Source organism: Moschus berezovskii, chromosome 3 (genome assembly GCF_049115385.1).
Source record: "Moschus berezovskii isolate FMDL1 chromosome 3, NW_MosBer_1.0, whole genome shotgun sequence".
NCBI classification, from domain to species: domain Eukaryota; kingdom Metazoa; phylum Chordata; class Mammalia; order Artiodactyla; family Moschidae; genus Moschus; species Moschus berezovskii.
The window spans coordinates 40,659,721-40,679,544 of record NC_142462.1 but is presented as its reverse complement, the minus strand read 5'-3'; the positions used below and the strand labels follow the sequence as shown (position 1 = coordinate 40,679,544).

Below are 19,824 nucleotides of genomic sequence, written 5' to 3'. Positions count from 1 at the left end.
TAACATATGAGCTGCAGTGCAAAGTCTGAAGTGGTGCAATTAAATGATCAGAACCAAATTCTTAAATAACCTACAATGAACATGCTTAACTTTCCATTAAGATTCAGTGATGAAGATGGAGGCCACAGGGACATGTCTGTTAATTCAGATTTGTGCAATTCTTCAACAGAGAAGGGAGAAAATTTTCACCTGTCATTTTGCAAAGATGAAAGGAAGACAAGAGATATACAAAGGATTACATTAATGCAAACCAGTTCTGGCTGATGTGCTCTAATTAATTTTTATGAAAAGAATGTTCAGTCGAAGGATCACCTCCCCATCTCTGAAAATGCATCCTCACCTTAACATTCTTTCCAGTGAATGAGTTCTCACAGAACCCTACCAGTTAGGATGGTGTGACTGTCACTGCACTTCATGGAAAAGATTGATCAGCAAGAATAACCTGTCCCCCACCCCTACCCCCAAAATCACCAACTCCTGGTAGGAAAATTGATCCAAGTAACACCACAACTACAATCCCCATTAAATTAAGAGAGCCTAGATTAAAACTTTCTATTATTAAAACACACACACACAAATATATTTTATTGTGGCTTCTTGACTTCAGTGTTTGATAGGGAATAGGGAAGGAGACAAATTCCAGTTCACTGAGCACAAGATGACACAAGGTTTATTAAAAAAAAGTCTAAGTGAAGGTCAGGGGAAGGAAAATGTTAAGAGTATTTGATAAGGTCACCAAAGAGGGCAGAGAAATGCATCTGTGAAATCAGTTTTCTCAACTTTCAATTATGTCCCAACACTTTGATTCTTATCACCCTGCTTCCTGATAGCTCTTCTGCCCTTGATTTTGCAGTTTTGAGGGCTGGGTCCTCTCATCTCCTTATAAAACACTTTTTTCAAAGAAGTTTCCTCAACCATAGCTCCCATCAAACACTTGAACTGATGTAAAGCCTGTTTTTGATTTGTTATCTTAACAATCTCACGTATTCCTGCCTTTCACCAACCACTTTCGTGATGCTGAGCAGATTAACTCCAGTCTTCTTCCCACCTGAAATTTGATGCATCAACACCCAAAACTAAGTCTACTGAGGACAAAAAGTTTCGATCCTTTCATATGCAGAACAGATTTTCACTAGTCTGATTAGATCTCTGTGTTTAACCTACAGAAATGAAACACTGAAGGCAGACTCTAATTTGGTAACACCAATGTTATTCAATCAACAGACATCCCAGTGTTTGGAGCTGTCCTAGGGTCCAGGAGAGGATGACAGCTCCTCTCCTCTTGGGAAGAATGAAACAAGACTCTATTCTAAATTAAGAATCAGAAATTCTTAGTTTTCTAGTTGGAAACTAGATTCTAGTCTCTACTGTTAAAAAAAAATCAATATTTTTCTATATTACTACATGCTAAATAATGAATGTATACGATAGGCATCAAGCACCAACAGTTTTCTAGACACAGGAAAAAAAAGCCCTAAGCAATCCATTGTATTTGAGGATATAACTACAAATGTGCCTTAAACTCAAAATGTTTTTCCCCTCCCTTTCAGAAAAATAGACATGATTAAGGATAAAATTTACAATAAGGTCATCAATCAATTAAAATAACCCACCAAGCATCTTGAAAAAAAAAATCCATTTACCTATAGGAGATCTGCATAACATTTTTATCAAGAGATAATGTAAGATGAGCACAATGCCTCAAGAAGGGGCCTAACACTTGTTCAACAAACACTGGAATGCTGTCCAAAGAGATGGGACACCATACAGGTTAAGAACATGGACCCGGAGCTAAACTGCTCTGTTTCAAATCCCGGTTCAGCCTGTGACATATCTTTGGGAGATAATCCAAGTACCTACTTCACAAGGTTGTTAGGATACCTGGATTTGAGAGAATACATGTAAACCATTTACAATCATGCTGACATATAGCAAGTAAAGATTGGCTATTATAATTTCTATTATTATTTTCAGTAAGCTACATTATTATATAATTATGATTCTAGACACTATAGATTTTATTATTTCATTTAAGGCCCTCAAATACCTGCAAACAGCTGTCTCCGGATTTAAGTCCTTGGTATAACACACTGGAGCCTGTAGACTGGCCAGCATTATCTGTCCCTGCTCACTTCCTCCCTGAGCAACATCCATGCATACCTGCCAGGGCCCCCAGGAAACCCAGTGCTGCCTCTAAGCTGCACCTCCGCTCATGCTACCTCTGCCTCAAATGCCACTCTGCTTCATCAAGTTCATGAAGGTCATTCTTGAGGGTTCGCCTCAGAGATCCTCAGAAAATTAACACATACAGCCCATTAAGTAAGGCATTTAATCCCTGTCTCAACTCTAAGTCAGGACACAATTTTTCACATGAACCTACCAAGGGTCAGATAAATTTCCAAGGTTATTCAGTCTGCATTTCAAACTCACAGCTGCTTTGCTGTGAGGTCTCTTGACTCCCTCTGAGCATAAGTCAGCCCTCCCTTCTTGGCAAGATTACCCTTGCCAAGGTATTTGTATCTATCCTGCACTTTGCCCCTAGACTAGAAATAATTTATTTCCCCACCTTCTCCCTTATTAGAATGAAAAGTCTTGGAAAATAGGAGGCCTCAGTATGGGGAGTAATGGAGAAGGAAATGGCAACCCACTCCAGTGTTCTTGCCTGGAGAATCCCAGGGAAGGGGGAGCCTCGTGGGCTTCTGTCTATGGGGTCACACAGAGTCGGACACGACTGAAGTGACTTAGCAGCAGCAGCAGCAGCAGTGTTCATTTATGGAATATTTTTGGATCCCTATTGTCAAGAATATAGGAAATACTCAACAAATGTTTAGTGAATGGATTAAAACTCAATAAATAGCTGTGAACTAAATATTTTGCTCAAGACATACAGCTGTAGCAGATCCGGGGTTTCATCCCAGGTATATATCACGCCTGCCCACGGTCGCTAGGAAGTCTGGGACTGGACACCCATTTGGTAGTGCTTCCACTGAGCCTTACAGAGCAATGAAATTAGCTAAACCATAGCATAAGGAACAACATATAAAAATATCCTAAATTAGCCTGGCATTTGTGTTGAAATCTGTGTTTCCCCAAAAACATTACCTGCAGAAATTAGCCAAAAGGGTGCAACTACACATTGGATAAAAGAGTTCTATAATCAAATTCACTTGGGAACTCTACATCTAAAGAAACTAAAAAAGGAAGAAATGAAGAACCCCAGGGTTAGTAGAAGGAAAGAAATCTTAAAAATTAGGGCAGACTTTTCACCTTGCTTATAGTTTCCTTTGCTGTGCAGAAGCTTTTGATTTTAATTAGGTCCCATTTGTTTATTTTTGCTTTTATTTCCAATATTCTGGGAGGTGGGTCTTGGAGGATCCTGCTGTGATTCATGTCAGAGAGTGTTTTGTCTACGTTCTCCTCTAGGAGTTTTATAGTTTCTGGTCTTACATTTAGCTCTCTAATCCATTTTGAGTTTATTTTGGTGTATGGTGTTAGGAAGTGTTCTAGTTTCATTCTTTTACAAGGGGCTGACCAGTTTTCCCAGCACCACTTGTTAAAGAGACTGTCTTTTCTCCATTTTATATTCTTGCCTCCTTTGTCAAAGATAAGATGTCCATAGGTGTGTGGATTTATCCCTGGGCTTTCTATTTTGTTCCATTGATCTATATTTCTGTCTTTATGCCAGTACCATACTGTTTTGATGACTGTGGCTTTGTAGTAGAGCCTGAAGTCCAGCAGGTTAATTCCCCCAGTTCCACTTTTCTTCCTCAAGATTGCTTTGGCTATTCGAGGTTTTTTGTATTTCCATACAAATTGTGAGATTATTTGTTCAGAATGGGAGAAAATAATAGCAAATGAAGCAACTGATAAAGGATTAATCTCCAAAATATACAAGCAGCTCCTGCAGCTCAATTCCAGAAAAATAAATGACCCAATCAAAAAATGGGCCAAAGAACTAAACAGACATTTCTCCAAAGAAGACATAAAGATGGCTAACAAACACATGAAAAAATGCTCAACATCCCTCATAATCAGAGAAATGCAAATCAAAACCACAATGAGATACCATTTCACACCAGTCAGAATGGCTGCTATCCAAAAGTCTACATGCAATAAATGCTGGAGAGGGTGTGGAGAAAAGGGAACCCTCTTATACTGTTGGTGGGAATGCAAACTAGTACAGCCACTATGGAGAACAGTGTGGAGATTCCTCAAAAAACTGGAAATAGAACTGCCATATGATCCAGCAATCGCACTCCTGGGCATACACACCGAGGAAACCAGAATTGAAAGAGACAGATATACTCCAGTGTTCATTGCAGCACTGTTTATAATAGCCAGGACATGGAAGCCACCTAGATGTCCATCTGCAGACGAATGGATAAGAAAGCTTTGGTACATATACACAATGGAGTATTTTTCAGCCATCAAAAAGAATTCATTTGAATCAGTTTTAATGAGGTGGATGAAATTGGAGCCTATTATACAGAGTGAAGTAAGCCAGAAAGAAAAACATCAATACAGTATACTAACACATATATATGGAACTTAGAAAGATGGTAACCTTAACCCTGTATACGAGACAGCAAAAGAGACATAGGTATATAGAACAGTCTTTGGGACTCTGTGGGAGAGGGTGAGGGTGGAATGATTTGGGAGAATGGCATTGTAGCATGTATATTATCATATGTGAAATGAATCACCAGTCCAGGTTCGACGCATGATACAGGATGCTTGGGGCCGGTGCACGGGGATGACCTGGAGGGAGGATATGGGGAAGAGGGAGGGGGAAGGGGGGTTCAAGAAGGGGAACACATGTACACCCAGGGCGGATTTGTGTCAATGTATGGCAAAATCAACCAATATATTAATGTAATTTGCCTCCAATAAAAAAAATAAAATAAAAAAATAAATATACTTGGGAAACTCTGGGTAAAACAGAATGCAGTTAAATCACAGTAAATGTTCTATAAATAATTACCGTGTTTCTCAGAGACTTTATTATGAAAATGTGCACTGCATCCCTTCATCAAGCGGATATCACAGTAGCCGTTTTTAAAAAGTACTGGCATTTTTCAACCAAAGAAAACCTTCAACACCCTTTAATTATTTACATGAAATATTGCAGAACAGAATACAATCACCATTCAATCCCAATGTACTCAATTTTCCCAAATGTTCTGGTTGCCATATCAATAACAACTCCACACAACTGAAACAGGCTATGTATTGAATCCTGGGGAAGAGCCTACATTTCAAAGAGCTATGATCCCCCAAAAAGGGATTTTTAAACATCCCACCCAGGAAGCTAAAACCAACTCCCCTTTCCATGACAATCCTTCCTCTTCTTTTAGTCCAACTGGAATCAAAAACTGTTGATTCAAACTGTCACCTCTGCTTACACCTTAAGGCCCACGAAATGCAGGTTATAACAACAGCTCTGAGAGACACAGTGAAAAAAGGAAAACAACTGTATTCAAGGCTTTTTTAATATCTAAATGTAGCATTTTAAAATCTAAGAGCCAAATATCAGTTTATACAAATAATGAACTATAAGACTAAACCAATGCCCACAATACTATGACTTGATGCTAACATAACAAATAAGACTACAAATACCTTAGTCATCCTTGATTAGAAAGCAATGTGTTAAGGTTATACTTGAAGTCACAGGCTGAGAAATATGTGAAGTAGTAGAAAACAAAAATACACACTCCCCAAAGGAAGAGATATCTTGTTATGTTTCTTCCCTTTGGTGTTCCAGACATGTCTGAAACTATATAAGGCAATAGGTAAAGGAGCTCTTCCCTCACTCCTAGTTCAGTTCAGTTCAGTTCAGCAGCCAGGCTTTTATTTCTAAAGTTTCAGTTCAGTTCAGTTCAGCCGCTCAGTCGTGTCCGACTCTCCGCGACCCCATGAATCACAGCACGCCAGGCCTCCCTGTCCATCACCAACTCCTGGAGTACACTCAAACTCATGTCCACAGAGTCGGTGATGCCATCCAGCCATCTCATTCTCCGTCGTTCCCTTCTCCCCCCGCCCCCAACCTTTCCTAGCATCAGAGTCTTTTCCAGTGAGTCAACTCGTTGCATGAGGTGGCCAAAGTATTGCAGTTTCAGCTTTCTAAAGTTTAGTTTGAAACAAAAAGTCCCTTTTCTCCAATGTGGTTGGTGAGAGTAAGAGAGAGGAGAAGGAGAGAAGGTATCCCACCCAGGAAACCAATCCGGAATGACTATTGCTCTTAATAATCTAAGAAAGTCAAGCAAACACCCAGAGAGTCAGGGAAGAGTTTTAAAACTCTTCCGCAAGAGGAAAGTGATCCAACAGCAGAGAAGGGATGGAGTTGGTACCGGAGTTATATCGCCTCATTTTGGGAGGAAGTAACGAGTGCTATGTTCAGGAATGACGTGCTACCTGTAAGCTGTGTCTGAATGACACCAACACCTCCAATGGTGGATGATGTCCACAGACATGAGACTCGGCACCAGGGCTTGGAAACAGCAGCAAAGTTCTCTGGAGCTAAGCCTGGAGCCAGCAGAGAGACAGAGAGAAATGAAGTCATCTCGGTGGCCTGCCCAGTGCAGCACTACCTAAGACTGAGGACTCCACAGCAGAGGGGTCAGGAGGGCAATGGGAAGCTGTGTCAGTTAATAACCAGAGGTCTCTCCCTCCCATTTCCTGAGCGAAGCAAGCCTCAAGCTCACATACAGTCTAGGGATCTAGCACAACAAAAACTGAAGCCTGACTTCTCATTAACTTCACTCAGAGCCAAGCAACCAGATTTTACAGGATTTATTAAAGATAAAGATATAATACAGCTTGCCCATCAATTTTATTTTTAAAAATGTACAGTTGCTACATAAACATGTCTATAAATCCCTTTCCTAAGGAGAAGCCTCATGTACTATTTGTTTCTGAGAAAGAGGGAAAGATCTAGCCAATTACATTTTGAAGATTCTATAGGAATTTCAACTGAGGCCGCATTCTGGGTTTTGCTTCACTGAGAACAGTGGGATCTGGGGAAGTTATGTCTTACATAAGCACTGCCCTAAATATTTTTCACTTGTGTAAAGCAGATATGTTAGTTTTTAAATTTTCTTTTAGATGGCCCAACTGCTGGGCCATATCATCACAACATAACTGCTGAGTCTAGTGCCTGTGGGCATCATCCATCGTTTCAGGTTTGGGCATCATTCACACACAGCTTGCACACAGCAAGCTGCTCCTGAACCCCAACATTTTTATCCTCTTTTATCCTGAAGCACACGTTTCTAATATCTTCCCTTGAAGATGGCCAGTGGTAGAGCTATATGTACCCCCATGCCAGCTTATATGTCCAGGTAGGCTCTGGAATCAGACATGTCTGTATTTGACCACATATCTGCCACATCCTGCCTATATGACCCAACCTGCAGTAACTTACTTCACCATCTTAACTCTAAGTTTTTTTTATCAGCAGAGACATTGCATTAGCTATCAGACAGGGTTGTTGTGAGGATACAATGGAAATGATACGAAGCTCCAAGCACGGTGGTTAGCCTATCATCCATGTATGAAAAATGGTAGCTATTATTAGCAGTAGAATATCTAACCCACTGAAGGAATATTCAGTTATTATCATAACTGCCTTCAGCAGTGCTTTGATGGCCAGTAATGTGGTAAGCACCACGCTTAATGTTAGGAATTGACTGAGCTTCTAAGGTAATTGCCTCTATTAAGTTTCTTGTGAGTTTCAAAATAACTTGCCTTTATCATACAAAGAACAGTCACAATCAGAGGCCAGACTAATAACCTCCAGAGCAGATATAACTATAGTATACAGAAATACATGTAAATTCAGATCTCAGACAAACCAAGATAAAAAATGTCCCAGCCATCTCATAAGTAGTATCATTTTAGGCTATCATTTTAAAAGTAAGTACTATCATCATTTAAAGTGATTTACAACTAGTAATGACTTTAGTAGATTGAGTTTTTAGAGTAGTTCTAGCTGGCATGTCAAATTCATAACATTATCTGTGGAAGATAATAATAAATAATGAGCAAAAAACATCCTTGGCAACAAACAGAAATAATTCCTAGTCAGAGACATCAATTCTGAAACAAATTTTTGAAATTTCGGCCAAAGAATTTAATTAGTGGTATGCTGGTAAGCTGATTTGTAGTGTTTGTCAATTTCCATCATGTAAATACTCCACTGTAGCCCATTTCAAAGGAACAATCAGTTCTCAAAAGCCAGTGCCAGTCAACAGCAGCACAGCTGCTGAAACATTTGAGTTCAGTTCAGTCCTTCAGTCACGTCAGACTCTTGTGACGACACAGACTGCAGCATCGCCAGGCTTCCCTGTCCATCACCAATTCCCGGAGCTTGCTCAAACTCATGTCCATTGAGTTAGTGATGCCATCCAACCATCTCATCCTCTATCGTCCCTTTCTCCTCCTGCCTTCAATCTTTCTCAGCATCAGGGTTTTTTTCAATGAGTCAGTTCTTCACATCAGGTGCCAAAGTATTGGAATTTCAGCTTCAGCATCAGTCCTTCCAATGAATATTCAGGCCTGATTTTCTCTAGGATTGACTGGTTTGATCTCCTTGCAGTCCAAGGGACTCTCAAGAGTCTTCTCCAACACCACAATTCAAAAGCATCAATTCTTTGGAGCTTAGTTTTCTTTATAGTCCAACCCTAACATCCGTATATGACTACTGGAAAAACCATAGCTTTGACTAGTCAGACCTTTGTCAGAAAAGTAATGTCTCTGCTTTTTAAAATGCTGTCTAGGATTGTCATAGTTTTTCTTCCAAGGAGCAAGCATCTTTTAATTCCATGGCTGCAGTCACCATCTGCAGTGTTTCTGGAGCCCAAGATATAAAGTCTATCACTATTTCCATTGTTTCCCCATCAATTTGCCAAGAAGTGATGGGAACAGATGCCATGATCTTAGTTTTCTGAATGTTGAGCTTCAAGCCAACTTTTTCAATCTCCTCTTTCACCTTCACCAAGAGGCTCTTTAGTTCTTCTTCACATTCTGCCATAAGGGTAGTGTCTTCTGCATATCTGAGGTTATTGATATTTCTCCTGGCAATCTGGATTCCACCTTATGCTTCATCCAGTCCAGCATTTTTCCTGATGTACTCTGCATAGTCATTTGAAAAGACCCTGATGCTTGGAAAGATTGAAGGCAGGAGGAAAAGAGGATGACAGAGGATGAGATGGTTGGATGGCATCACTAACTCAATGGACATGCTGCTGCTGCTAAGTCGCTTCAGTCATATCCGACTCTGTGTGACCCCATATACGGCAGCCTACAAGGCTCCTCCATCCCTGGGATTCTCCAGGCAAGAATACTGGAGTGGGTTGCCATTTCCTTCTCCAATACGTGAAAGTGAAAGTGAAGTTATTCAGTCGTGTCCGACTCTTCGAGACCCCATGGACTGCAGCCTACCAGGCTCCTCTGTCCATGGGATTTTCCAGGTAAGAGTACTGGAGTGGGTCGCCACTGCCTTCTCCCAATGGACATGAGTCTGAGTAAACTCAGGGAGTTGGTGATGGACAGGGAAGCCTGGTGTGCTGCAGTCCATGGGGTCACAGAGAGTCAGACATGACTGAGCGACTGAACTGAACTGAATTCTGCATAGAAGTTAAATAAGTAGGGTGACAATATACAGACTTGACGTACTCCTTTCCCAATTTGGAACCAGTCTGTTGTTCCATGTTCGGTTCTGTTACTTCTTGACATGCATACAGATTTCTCAGAAGGCAGGTAAGGTGGTCTGGTAGTCCCATCTCTTGAAGAAATTTTCACAGTTTGTTGTGATCCACTCAGTCAAAGGTTTTGGTGTAGTCAATAAAGCAGAAGTAGACATTTTTGTGGAACTCTCTTGCTTTTTCGATGATTCAACAAATGTTGGCAATTTGATCTCTGGTTCCTCTGCCTTTCCTAAAACCAGCTTGAATATCTTGAAGTTCTTGGTTCACATACTATTGAAGCCTTGCTTGGAGAATTTTGAGCATTACTTTACCAGCGTGTGAGATGAGTGCAATTGTGCAATAGTCTGAACATTCTTTGTTGTTGCCTTTTTTGGGATTGGAAAGAAAACTGACCTTTTCCAATCCTGTGGCCACTGCTGAGTTTTCCAAATTTGCTGGCATATTGAGTGCAGCACTTTCACAGCATCATCTTTTAGGATTGAAATAGCTCAACTGGAATTCCATCACCACGATTAGCTTTGTTAGCAATGATGTTTCCTAAGGCCCAACTGCCTTTGCATCCCAAGAAGTCTGGCTCTAGGTGAGTGATCACACCAGTGGTTATCTGAGTCATGAAGATCTTTTTTGTACAGTACTTCTAGGTATTCTTGCCACCTCTTCTTAATATCTTCTGCTTCCCTTAGGTCCGTACCATTTCTGTCCTTTATTGTGCTCATCTTTGCATGAAATGTTCCCTTGGTATCTCTAATTTTCTTGAAGAGATCTGATACATTCAAAAGGCTGACACACTCCACTTCAGTAGGGTTGTTTACAAGGGAAACAAGGAATTAGCCCATAAGGAAAATGTAAATATAGACAAAAGATATACAGATTTTTCAGAAAAGTGACAGAAGCAATTTTGCAATGAGTTAATTCCACAGGCAATACTCAGGCTGTTTCCCTTTTAAATGGAATTCTCCCTGAGAGCTGGTCCTCTCTCTGCAGAGGTGGCCACATATACCCCAGCCATGGATCATCTTCTCCACTGGCCCCACTGTCCTCTCAAGATTCTTGCTGGACACAAGCCTTGTCCTGGCTAACCTGGATTTCTCAGGTTCTCTTTATATTCATTGAATATCATTCACCAAGAAATAATGGCTTTCTTCTCTAATTTTCCTAAGACATACCATCTTTCCTGTCTCTCTTTTATTACTAAATCCACATCTATGCTAAAACTCCTCCAACCAACCATGAAGAGGAAGGATCTGTGTAATTAATTTGCTTATCTGCTTTTTCATTTGGGAACAAAAGAACTCAGCTTTTAGGAATACCATTTGGAAGACTGTAGAAAAACCAAAATAATCTTTGTCTTACTTCTGGCTTTGAACTCTAGAATACCACAAGACAACTTTACTGCAGGATCTTATGACTCACCAAATTCAAGGGATTTTAAAAGTAGAGTCTATAAATGAAAATTAGTTTAATGGCATATTTCTGTTAATTCATGTTACACTTCAAACCTTCTTAATTATTACAAGACAAGCTGTTGAATATGATAGACAAATTCCCTAATTTCTCTGTACATTAAAAAGACAAATCATAATATTTCTATGGCTAAAAAAAACAAAAACAAATCCATTGTAAGGTGAGAGAGTTCTATAGATGTGTGTTGGGGAGGAAAGCACAACAATGTAACTGTCCTTAATGTCACCGAACCTACAAATGACAAAGATGGCACATTTTACGCAATGTGTTTAACAATATTATGTGTACCAGATGCTACTTATGTGTACCAAAACTCTGAAAAGTCCCTTAAAATTTAAAGAAAAAAATCTATTAAATAGAAATTCTGCCACTCTGCCCTTTAGAATTTCAAGTAAGAGAGTAAAGCAGATTTTTTAAAGACAAATCAATAAAAATAACACCTTTTAATACAGCCTGCATCTCTTTTCAGACTTCAGACCTAAGGGCACTAGGTTGAGAAAAGATGCTTCTACTCTGCTGGACAACAATGCTCCCTTTTTCCAAGGTCTTTTATAGGCATCACAGTTAACTTCTTAGGCTCACAAGAAGGACTTATGGTTTAACAGGGAAAATGGTCAAAAAGTCAAAACGTACTGCATTCTTTGCCTCTCACTGGGTCAGGCAGGCCAGAGCAGTCCACTGCGGAATTCGGAATGGCAACTCTCCACCTGGAGCCACTGCTATCACATTCTGTATATTCAAAGTGGTAATCTTTCTGCAAATAATCACAAAGACAAGTCTTTGTTAGAGCCAGTTTTAATGGGACAACTGTGCTTTCTCAGTCACTCTCAAACCTGCCTGGAAGCCTCATTCCAAACTGTTCTCTCTGGTTGATCCTCATTCTTCTGAGACTCCATCCATATCATGCAGTTTTTTGATAAAAAAAAATACATCATGCCACAAATGAACTGACTTGCAAAACAAGAAAGGACTCACAGACTTAGAAAACAAACTTACAGTTGCCAGAGGCAGGGGTGGGAAGGAGGGAGAGTTAGGGAGTTTGGGAAGGCCATGTGTACACTGCTACATTCAAAACAGATAACCAACAAGGACCTACTGTATAGCACATGGAACTCAATCTTATGTGCCAGCCTAGATGGGAGGGAGGTTTGTGGGAAAATGGATACATGTATATATGGTTGGGTCCCTTCACAGTTCACCTGAAACTACCACAACATTGTTAATCGTCTATGTGTGTTTAGGTCACTCAGTCATGTCTGCCTCTTTGTGACCCCATGGACTACAGCCCATCAGGTTCCTCTGTCAATGAAATTCTCCAGGCAAGAATATTGGAGTGGGTTGACATTTTCTTCTCTAGGCGGATTCTTTACCATCTGAGCCACCAGGGTATATACCCCAATAAAAATTAAAAGTTTAAAGTTTTTTAAAAAATGTATCATACAAGGCGCTGAGGCTCTGAAGAGGAACATGACAGCCATACACTTAATGGTGTGACTAGGGACCTGTAATCTCACAACCCAAAAGGCAATAGCACACGTCCCTACTTTTGCAGGCTTCTTAAGATCTGAATAATTGATAGATATTAATATATGAGCAAAATAACCCTAAGAAATTGAAGGCTGTCACTGTCCTAAGTTTTTCAAAGAAAGAAATAAGAGAACTGTTCCCACTGACCTAATTTTTCACTGTTTAAAATTTAGCAGAAGGCATAATAATTAATCATCCAAATACTAATTAAAAGACTACCAGATATGAAAGCAGCTCTTCCAGGCTCAATGTACCCCCACCACAGCAGACTATCTTCAATCACTGACTGTAAAATAGACCATTTACTACAGTCACCAAGTAAAACCAACCCACTTGTCTCTGGCCCTTGGTTGCTCTGAACTCTGTCTTCACTTTGACTATCCCTGCTCAGAGCACATCACTGAGATCTTGAGCTGATAGGAATGAGGAAAAAATGTCATTGCAGCATTTCAAGAATGAGAGAAGTTACAAATGTAGCCCAAAATATTTTCAGCTCAATATTTTAGAAGTTGTTAGGTGGTTTCCTCTACTCTGTTTATTAATAACAGGAGTGAATAGAAATATTGTCACATAATCATCAGAAAACCAGGTGTGGGAGGTAGGGAAGTTTATGTGCATGTGTATGTGTGTTTGTGCACGTGTGTGTGTGTGTATATACAAAGAAAGAATACCAGTTAAGAGGCAGGTTCTGGAATCAGGTCTGAGTTTGAACTGACATACTATTCCTCCACGTACCATCAATGTGCTATATTGGGCAAGCCACTTTACCTCTCAAAGAATCCATTTTTTTCACTGGTAAAATTAGAATATAGTATTTCCTATTTTGCATGGCTTTGCAGCAGTAAAATGTTAACCAGGTTAAGCTACACTGAGTTAGCACTTATTCAGTTCAGTTCAGTCGCTCAGTCATGTCCAACTCTCCGCGACCCCATGAATCACAGCACGCCAGGCCTCCCTGTCCATCACCAACTCCCAGAGTTCAATCAAACTCACGTCCATCGAGTTGGTGATGCCACCCAGCCATCTCATTCTCTGTCGTCCCCTTCTCCTCCTACCCCCAATCCCTCCCAGCATCAAAGTCTTTTCCAGTGAGTCAACTCTTCCCATGAGGTGGCCAAAGTATTGGAGTTTCAGCTTTAGCACCAGTCCCTCCAATGAACACCCAGGATTGATCTCCTTTAGGATGGACTAGTTGGATCTCCTTGCAGTCCAAGGGACTCTCAAGAGTCTTCTCGAACACCAAAGTTCAAAAGCATCAATTCTTCAGTGCTCAGCTTTCTTCACAGTCCAACTCTCACATCCATACATGACCACGGGAAAAACCATAGCCTTGACTAGACGAACCTTGGTTGGCAAAATAACGTCTCTACTTTTTAATATGCTATCTAGGTTGGTCATAACTTTCCTTCCAAGAAGTGTCTTTTAATTTCATAGCTGCAATCATTAGTGGTAGAATTCTTCTTCTTAAAGGCAATGTGGGTACAGAGGATGATATGCAGGAAGGAACTAACTAGTGGTAATAAGGTAAGGCAGAAACTACCTACATCTGTTTCCCCTGCTTCAATATCTGCACACTCTTAAAACGAAAAGGGACTGAGAGTTAAAGAAGGTATAATCACTGAGCTGGGAGCAAAGGGCTTTATGCTGCATTCAGCAGACTTTTCCCCAGAAATAAGATTCATTATATCCTTCAAGCAATCATCTCTAAATAGGATTTTTTCAAATAGGATTTTTTTTTACAAAGCTTGGTAACAGACAATTTGAGATTATGTTATTTGACAAGAATCTGGATTTCTAATACGTTTTACTGCCAATTAAGAGCAAATCTACACATGTTAAAAAAAATCAATAAAAGCCTACAAATGGGAAAAGCTTTCCAGAAGGAAAGATAGGAGGAAGGAGGGAAGAAGGGAGGAAAGAAGAGAGAAAGGGAGGGAGGAAAACACAGTCAGGTTCACTAACTTTGACAGCATACAAACGCTAAACACTATACATCAGAAGTCATCCTAAACAAAAGTAAAAAGTAAACAACAAAATGAACTGCTGAAGAAACATATAGCAAAGGTTAATTAACTTAAGAATACCAGGTTTCTGAGTTCTGCAAATGAATGGTGGTGATGGATGTACAACAATATGAATGTACTCAATGCCAATGAACTGTACACTTAAAATTATTAAGGTTCTAAATTTGATTTATGTATATATTTCACCATAACCTTTAAAGTATAAAATACTGGGTTTCTAAAAATTGGTAAGGAAAAGAACAAATAACTATTGGAAATATGGTCAAGAAACACAAGCAATTCATTAAAGAACAATACAAATAGCCAAGTATATGCAATGCAGGAGACCTGGGTTTGATCCCTGGATTGGGAAGATCCCCTGGAGAAGGGAATGGCCACCCACTTCAGTATTCCTGCCTGAAGAGTTCCACAGACAGGGAAGCCTGGAGGGCTACAGCCTATGGGGTCACAAAGAACTGGACACCACTGAGCAACTAACAAAATATATATATATACAAAATAAGTTGAACACTGCCAAACAAATACAAATAATGATTTTCATCAAGTTGACATTTAAATTTATTTTAAAACTATCTAATGCAATAGTGCAATCAAATGAGCACTCATATGTGCGTCCAAAGAGAGAATGTCGTAGTATAGGATTTCTGGGGCGAAATAGTCATTCTGTACCAAGAGCTTTAATGTGTCAAAAAAAAAATTGATTCCAAAATTCCACTTCTAGCATCTTATCTAAGGTGGGGGGAGTGTTTCTTGTGTTCAGTGATTTATGTACAAAATAGCTCATGAAAACTTTCCTATAGGTTGAGGGAGCATAATTAAAGTTTATTACAGAATCTTACATGCACTTTATCTTGAATTTTCACATATATTTATGTCATTAAATACTCATAATAATTATGTAGATTAGGAAAGACAGTTAACATTATTCCCATTACTCAACTAAAACTCAGAGCAACATGGCTAAGAGCAAAACTCAAGCTTTCCATTTATTTACTAGTGTTTTCAGTTTATATAATGCAATTGTGCTTAAAATAGAAGGCTAGTTTTAAAATAGAAGCAGTCAAAGTTTTGAATATAAGAGCCTGATAGTTACAAGTCTAATAAGAATCATAAGCATGTCTCATACTCGGAATACAAGAGGACACAGGTAAGCAGAAACCATTTGATTCCCCCTCTATTTCTATATTCATTTTCTGCAGATGCTGCCAAAAATTACCACACACGTAAGCCACTTGAGACAACAGAACTTTATCCTTTCACAGTTCTGGAGGCAAAAAATCCAACCTTGGTATCACTGGGCCAAAATCAAAACATCAACCAGGCTGCCCTCCCTTCGGAGATTGTAGGGAGAATGCTCTCCACGCCTCTTCTGGTTTCTGGTGGCTGTGCCATTCATTGGTTTGTGGCTGAATCACTCCAATTTCTACCTCGGTGGTCACACTGCCTTCTCCTCTCCTGTCTGATCTCCTTTTTATCTCATTCTGATAAGACTCTTGTGATTGCATTTAGGGTCCACTGAGATCATAAAAAAAAAAAAAATCCCCCATCTTAAGATCCATACTTATTCACATCTTCAACCTTTTTATCCACAAAAGATAACAACTCATAGGTTCCAGGGGAGAGGATATGAATATCTTTTGAAGAGGAAGGCATTATTCAGCCTACCATGGCCCACCCTCTGGTTTCAAAAGTTCACATCCTTCCCACATGCAAAATACACTCACCACATACCAACATTCCCTAAAAAGTCTCAACCCATTACAATATCAATTCAAAGGCCAAAACCTCATTTACATCTCACAGCTCAAAGGTCCCAAATCTAATCATTTAAATCAAGTATCAAGGCGACTCTGGTTATGGTCTATAAGGGGGCAAGATTCCTCTCCATCTGCGCACCTATGTTACCTGCTTCCAAAGTACAATGGCTTTTGACGTTAACAACAGTTATAGACATTCCCACTCAGAATGAGATAAAGTGGAAGCAAGGGAAGGATGATGTCAACCATCTCAAGACATTTCAAATTCAGCAGGGCAAATTACATAAGGTTTCAAGGTCTGGGAATAATCCACTATAGTTCGTGGCTCCAATCTCTGGGCCCGAGACTCTACCCCCAGAGTCATTCTTCTGAATTTTTTTTAAAATAAAAACATATTTTCAGTTGAATAGTTTTACTGGACTTCTTCTTGCCTGTAAAGTTTTGGGAATCCAACAGCCCTCCTTCATTTCATCCATCTCCGTCATTTTCTTGATGCTGGCAGTATTTCCCCTTTTATCAAAAAGTTTGTGGGTCTCCTGTGCATCTCATAGGACTCATGCCATGAGACAGAAGATCTTCCTAAAATCTTTCCTGGATAATCCCATCTCTGTTCCTGGTTTCTGCTAAGACAGTTGAGATCCATGAATCACACACCTAATTTCTTTGACACTAGCAAAAGGTTTTCCAGCCACACCCTGGGCCTTGTCTCCCCAGCATATTTTCCTAACAGTGAATCTCTGAATTTAGCATCTTTTGCAATTTGCACAGGCTGAGAATTTTCCAAATATTCAAGTCTGGATTTCTTTTTAACAATTCTCCCTTCGATTTCTCTTTCCTCTAACATTTTACTGTAAGCTGCGAAACTGTGCTCAGAAATCTCCCCTGTTGATATTCAAGTTCATCACTTATAAGTGTTACTTACCTTCCACACAGGAGGATGAAATTGTTAAACTGTCTGCCACTATATAACAAAAATCACCTGTCCTTCAATTTCCAACAATGCGTTCCTCATGTTCTTTTTAGCCTTAACCAGTAGCACATTTAAAATTTCTACCAACATTCTGCTAAGGACAATTTTACTACTGTGTTTCTCACTTCTTCCTGAATCATCACTGGAAGAATCTTTAACATTCATATTTTTGTCAACAGTCTATTCTAGGCAATCTAGGTTTTTTCTATCACGTACTTTAAATTCTTCCAGCTTCTGTTCATTACCCAATTCTAAAGCCACCTGCTCATTTTTAGTTATGTGTTACAGCAACTCCCCACTTGCAGGTAGTAAAATCTGTATTAGTTTTCTTTTGACTGCTGTAACAAATTACCAAAAATTTATCAGCTTAAAGCAACAGAAATTTGTTCTCTTACAATTCTGGAGGCCAGAAGTCCAAAGTCAATATCACTGAAGTGCCACCCAGGCCACATTCCCTCTGGAGGCCCTCAGGCAAAATCCATTCCTTGCTTCTTCCACTTTCTGGTGTCTGCCAGCTTCATTGGCTTGCAGCTTCCATTACACCAATCTCTGTCTCTGTGGACACACTGCCTTCTTCCTCCCCCTTGTGACTGCATTTAAGACCCATTCAGGGAAATAGAACTGCCATATGATCCAGCAATCGCACTCCTGGGCATACACACCGAGGAAATCAGAATTGAAAGAGACACATGTACTCCAATGTTCATCGCAGCACTATTTATAATAGCCAGGACATGGAAGCAACCTAGATGTCCATCTGCAGACGAATGGATAAGAAAACTTTGGTACATATACACAATGGAGTATTACTCAGCCATTAAAAAGAATGCATTTGAATCAGTTCTAATGAGGTGGATGAAATTGGAGCCTATTATACAGAGTGAAGTAAGCCAGAAAGAAAAACACCAATACAGTATACTAACACATATATATGGAATTTAGAAAGATGGCAATGATAACCCTGTATATGAGACAGCAAAAGAGACACAGGTGTATAGAACAGTCTTTGGGACTCTGTGGGAGAGGGTGAGCGTGGGATGATTTGGGAGAATGGCATTGAAACATGTATATTATCATATGTGAAACGAATCACCAGTTCAGGTTTGACGCATGATACAGGCTGCTCGGGGCTGGTGCACGGGGATGACCCAGAGGGAGGATAAGGGGAGGAGGGACGTGGGAGGGGGGTTCAGGAAGGGGAACGTACATACACCCAGGGCAGATTCATGTCAATGTATGGCAAAACCAACCAATATAATATTGTAAAATAATTAGCCTCCAATAAAAAAGAAAAAATAAACTCAACATTAAGACCCATTCAGATAACCATCTTCATCTCAAGATTCTTATTCACATCTTCACAGTATTTTTTAAAGCCTTTTTCTCCCCCTGTCATATAAGGTAACATACACAGATTCCAAGGATTAGGACATGGGCACCTTTCTTTGGTAGGAGGAGTAGTATTCAGCCTACCACAATCTCCTACTGCAGAAAAGCCTAGACCAGCCATGCTGTTGCATAATGGTTTTCCTGTTCCTCTTGTTTCCAGTTATTTGTATTAGGAAGTCTTTCTTTCTCATCTGCATATCCCACTGTAAAGATTCTGGCCCTCATATGTAATTTGTTATCCTCCTTGCAAAATAATGATGCTGAAAAGTATTGCATGAATTTCAAATGAAGCAAGACCTCTGAATAAAATAGGTAAGCTAAAGAAAACTCTGTCACCACAGCCTCTGTGTTATTCAGGTTGCCAGTTATGAGATGAGAATAGCAGTAAGTACACGGAAAAGGTATGTTGTGTTTTCTGGCTGCAGTGGTAGATGTCATATGCCAATTAATCTTCCTATGATTCTTTTTTCTACCTGCCTCCTCTAGAATACCCTTGAAATCTAAAGAGGCACAGCTATTGTTAAGTTACAAAATTCTTAGCACTACAGCAGGAAACTATAATGTGTGTATTTGTAATTTAAAAACACTGAAATACAAACCTACTTCATGCAGAGGGCAGCACTTGAGGTCAGAAATTTAGACAGCAGCCCCTGCCTGATGGGTTTTATTTTTTTAATTATTTAATAGGCTATTTCATCTAGGCCAGTAATAATTTTTTAAATCTACTTCTGAAGTCAACCCTTAAACCCATAGCAGAGATCTAAGAAATAGTGTGATGCAGTAAAATGACTCAAGATACAATATACACTCCCCAAATATTTTAAATGGTATTCAAGGTACTGAATAAAGAGAGCTACAGCACATTCATTTTCAGATTTATAGATAATACCTCATAACTCTGGCCACAGATCTAAATAGATACTGAGCTAAATTGATCCCTTGGAAATGGGAATTTTTGGGGTATCAAAGAGAAATTAAAAAGAAAA

The 19,824-nt window shown here is 39.6% G+C and overlaps 1 protein-coding gene across 5 annotated transcripts in view; it reads right to left on the bottom strand.

Moving 5' to 3' along the window:
- ELAPOR2 (endosome-lysosome associated apoptosis and autophagy regulator family member 2) overlaps window positions 1-19,824 on the bottom strand; it is a 233,610-nt gene that overhangs the window by 104,374 nt on the left and 109,412 nt on the right. For 4 of the 5 annotated variants that reach the window (XR_016036919.1, XR_016036918.1, XR_016036917.1 and 1 more), the window contains exon 2: window positions 11,805-11,925. The exons of the other annotated variant lie outside the window; for it this stretch is intronic. Coding sequence is in view for 1 of the 4 variants with exons in the window: in XM_055420627.2 (XP_055276602.2) it covers window positions 11,805-11,925 (121 nt within the window). In the remaining 3 variants the exon portion in view is untranslated. The remainder of the gene's footprint in view (window positions 1-11,804; window positions 11,926-19,824) is intronic. 5 annotated transcript variants of the gene reach the window in all.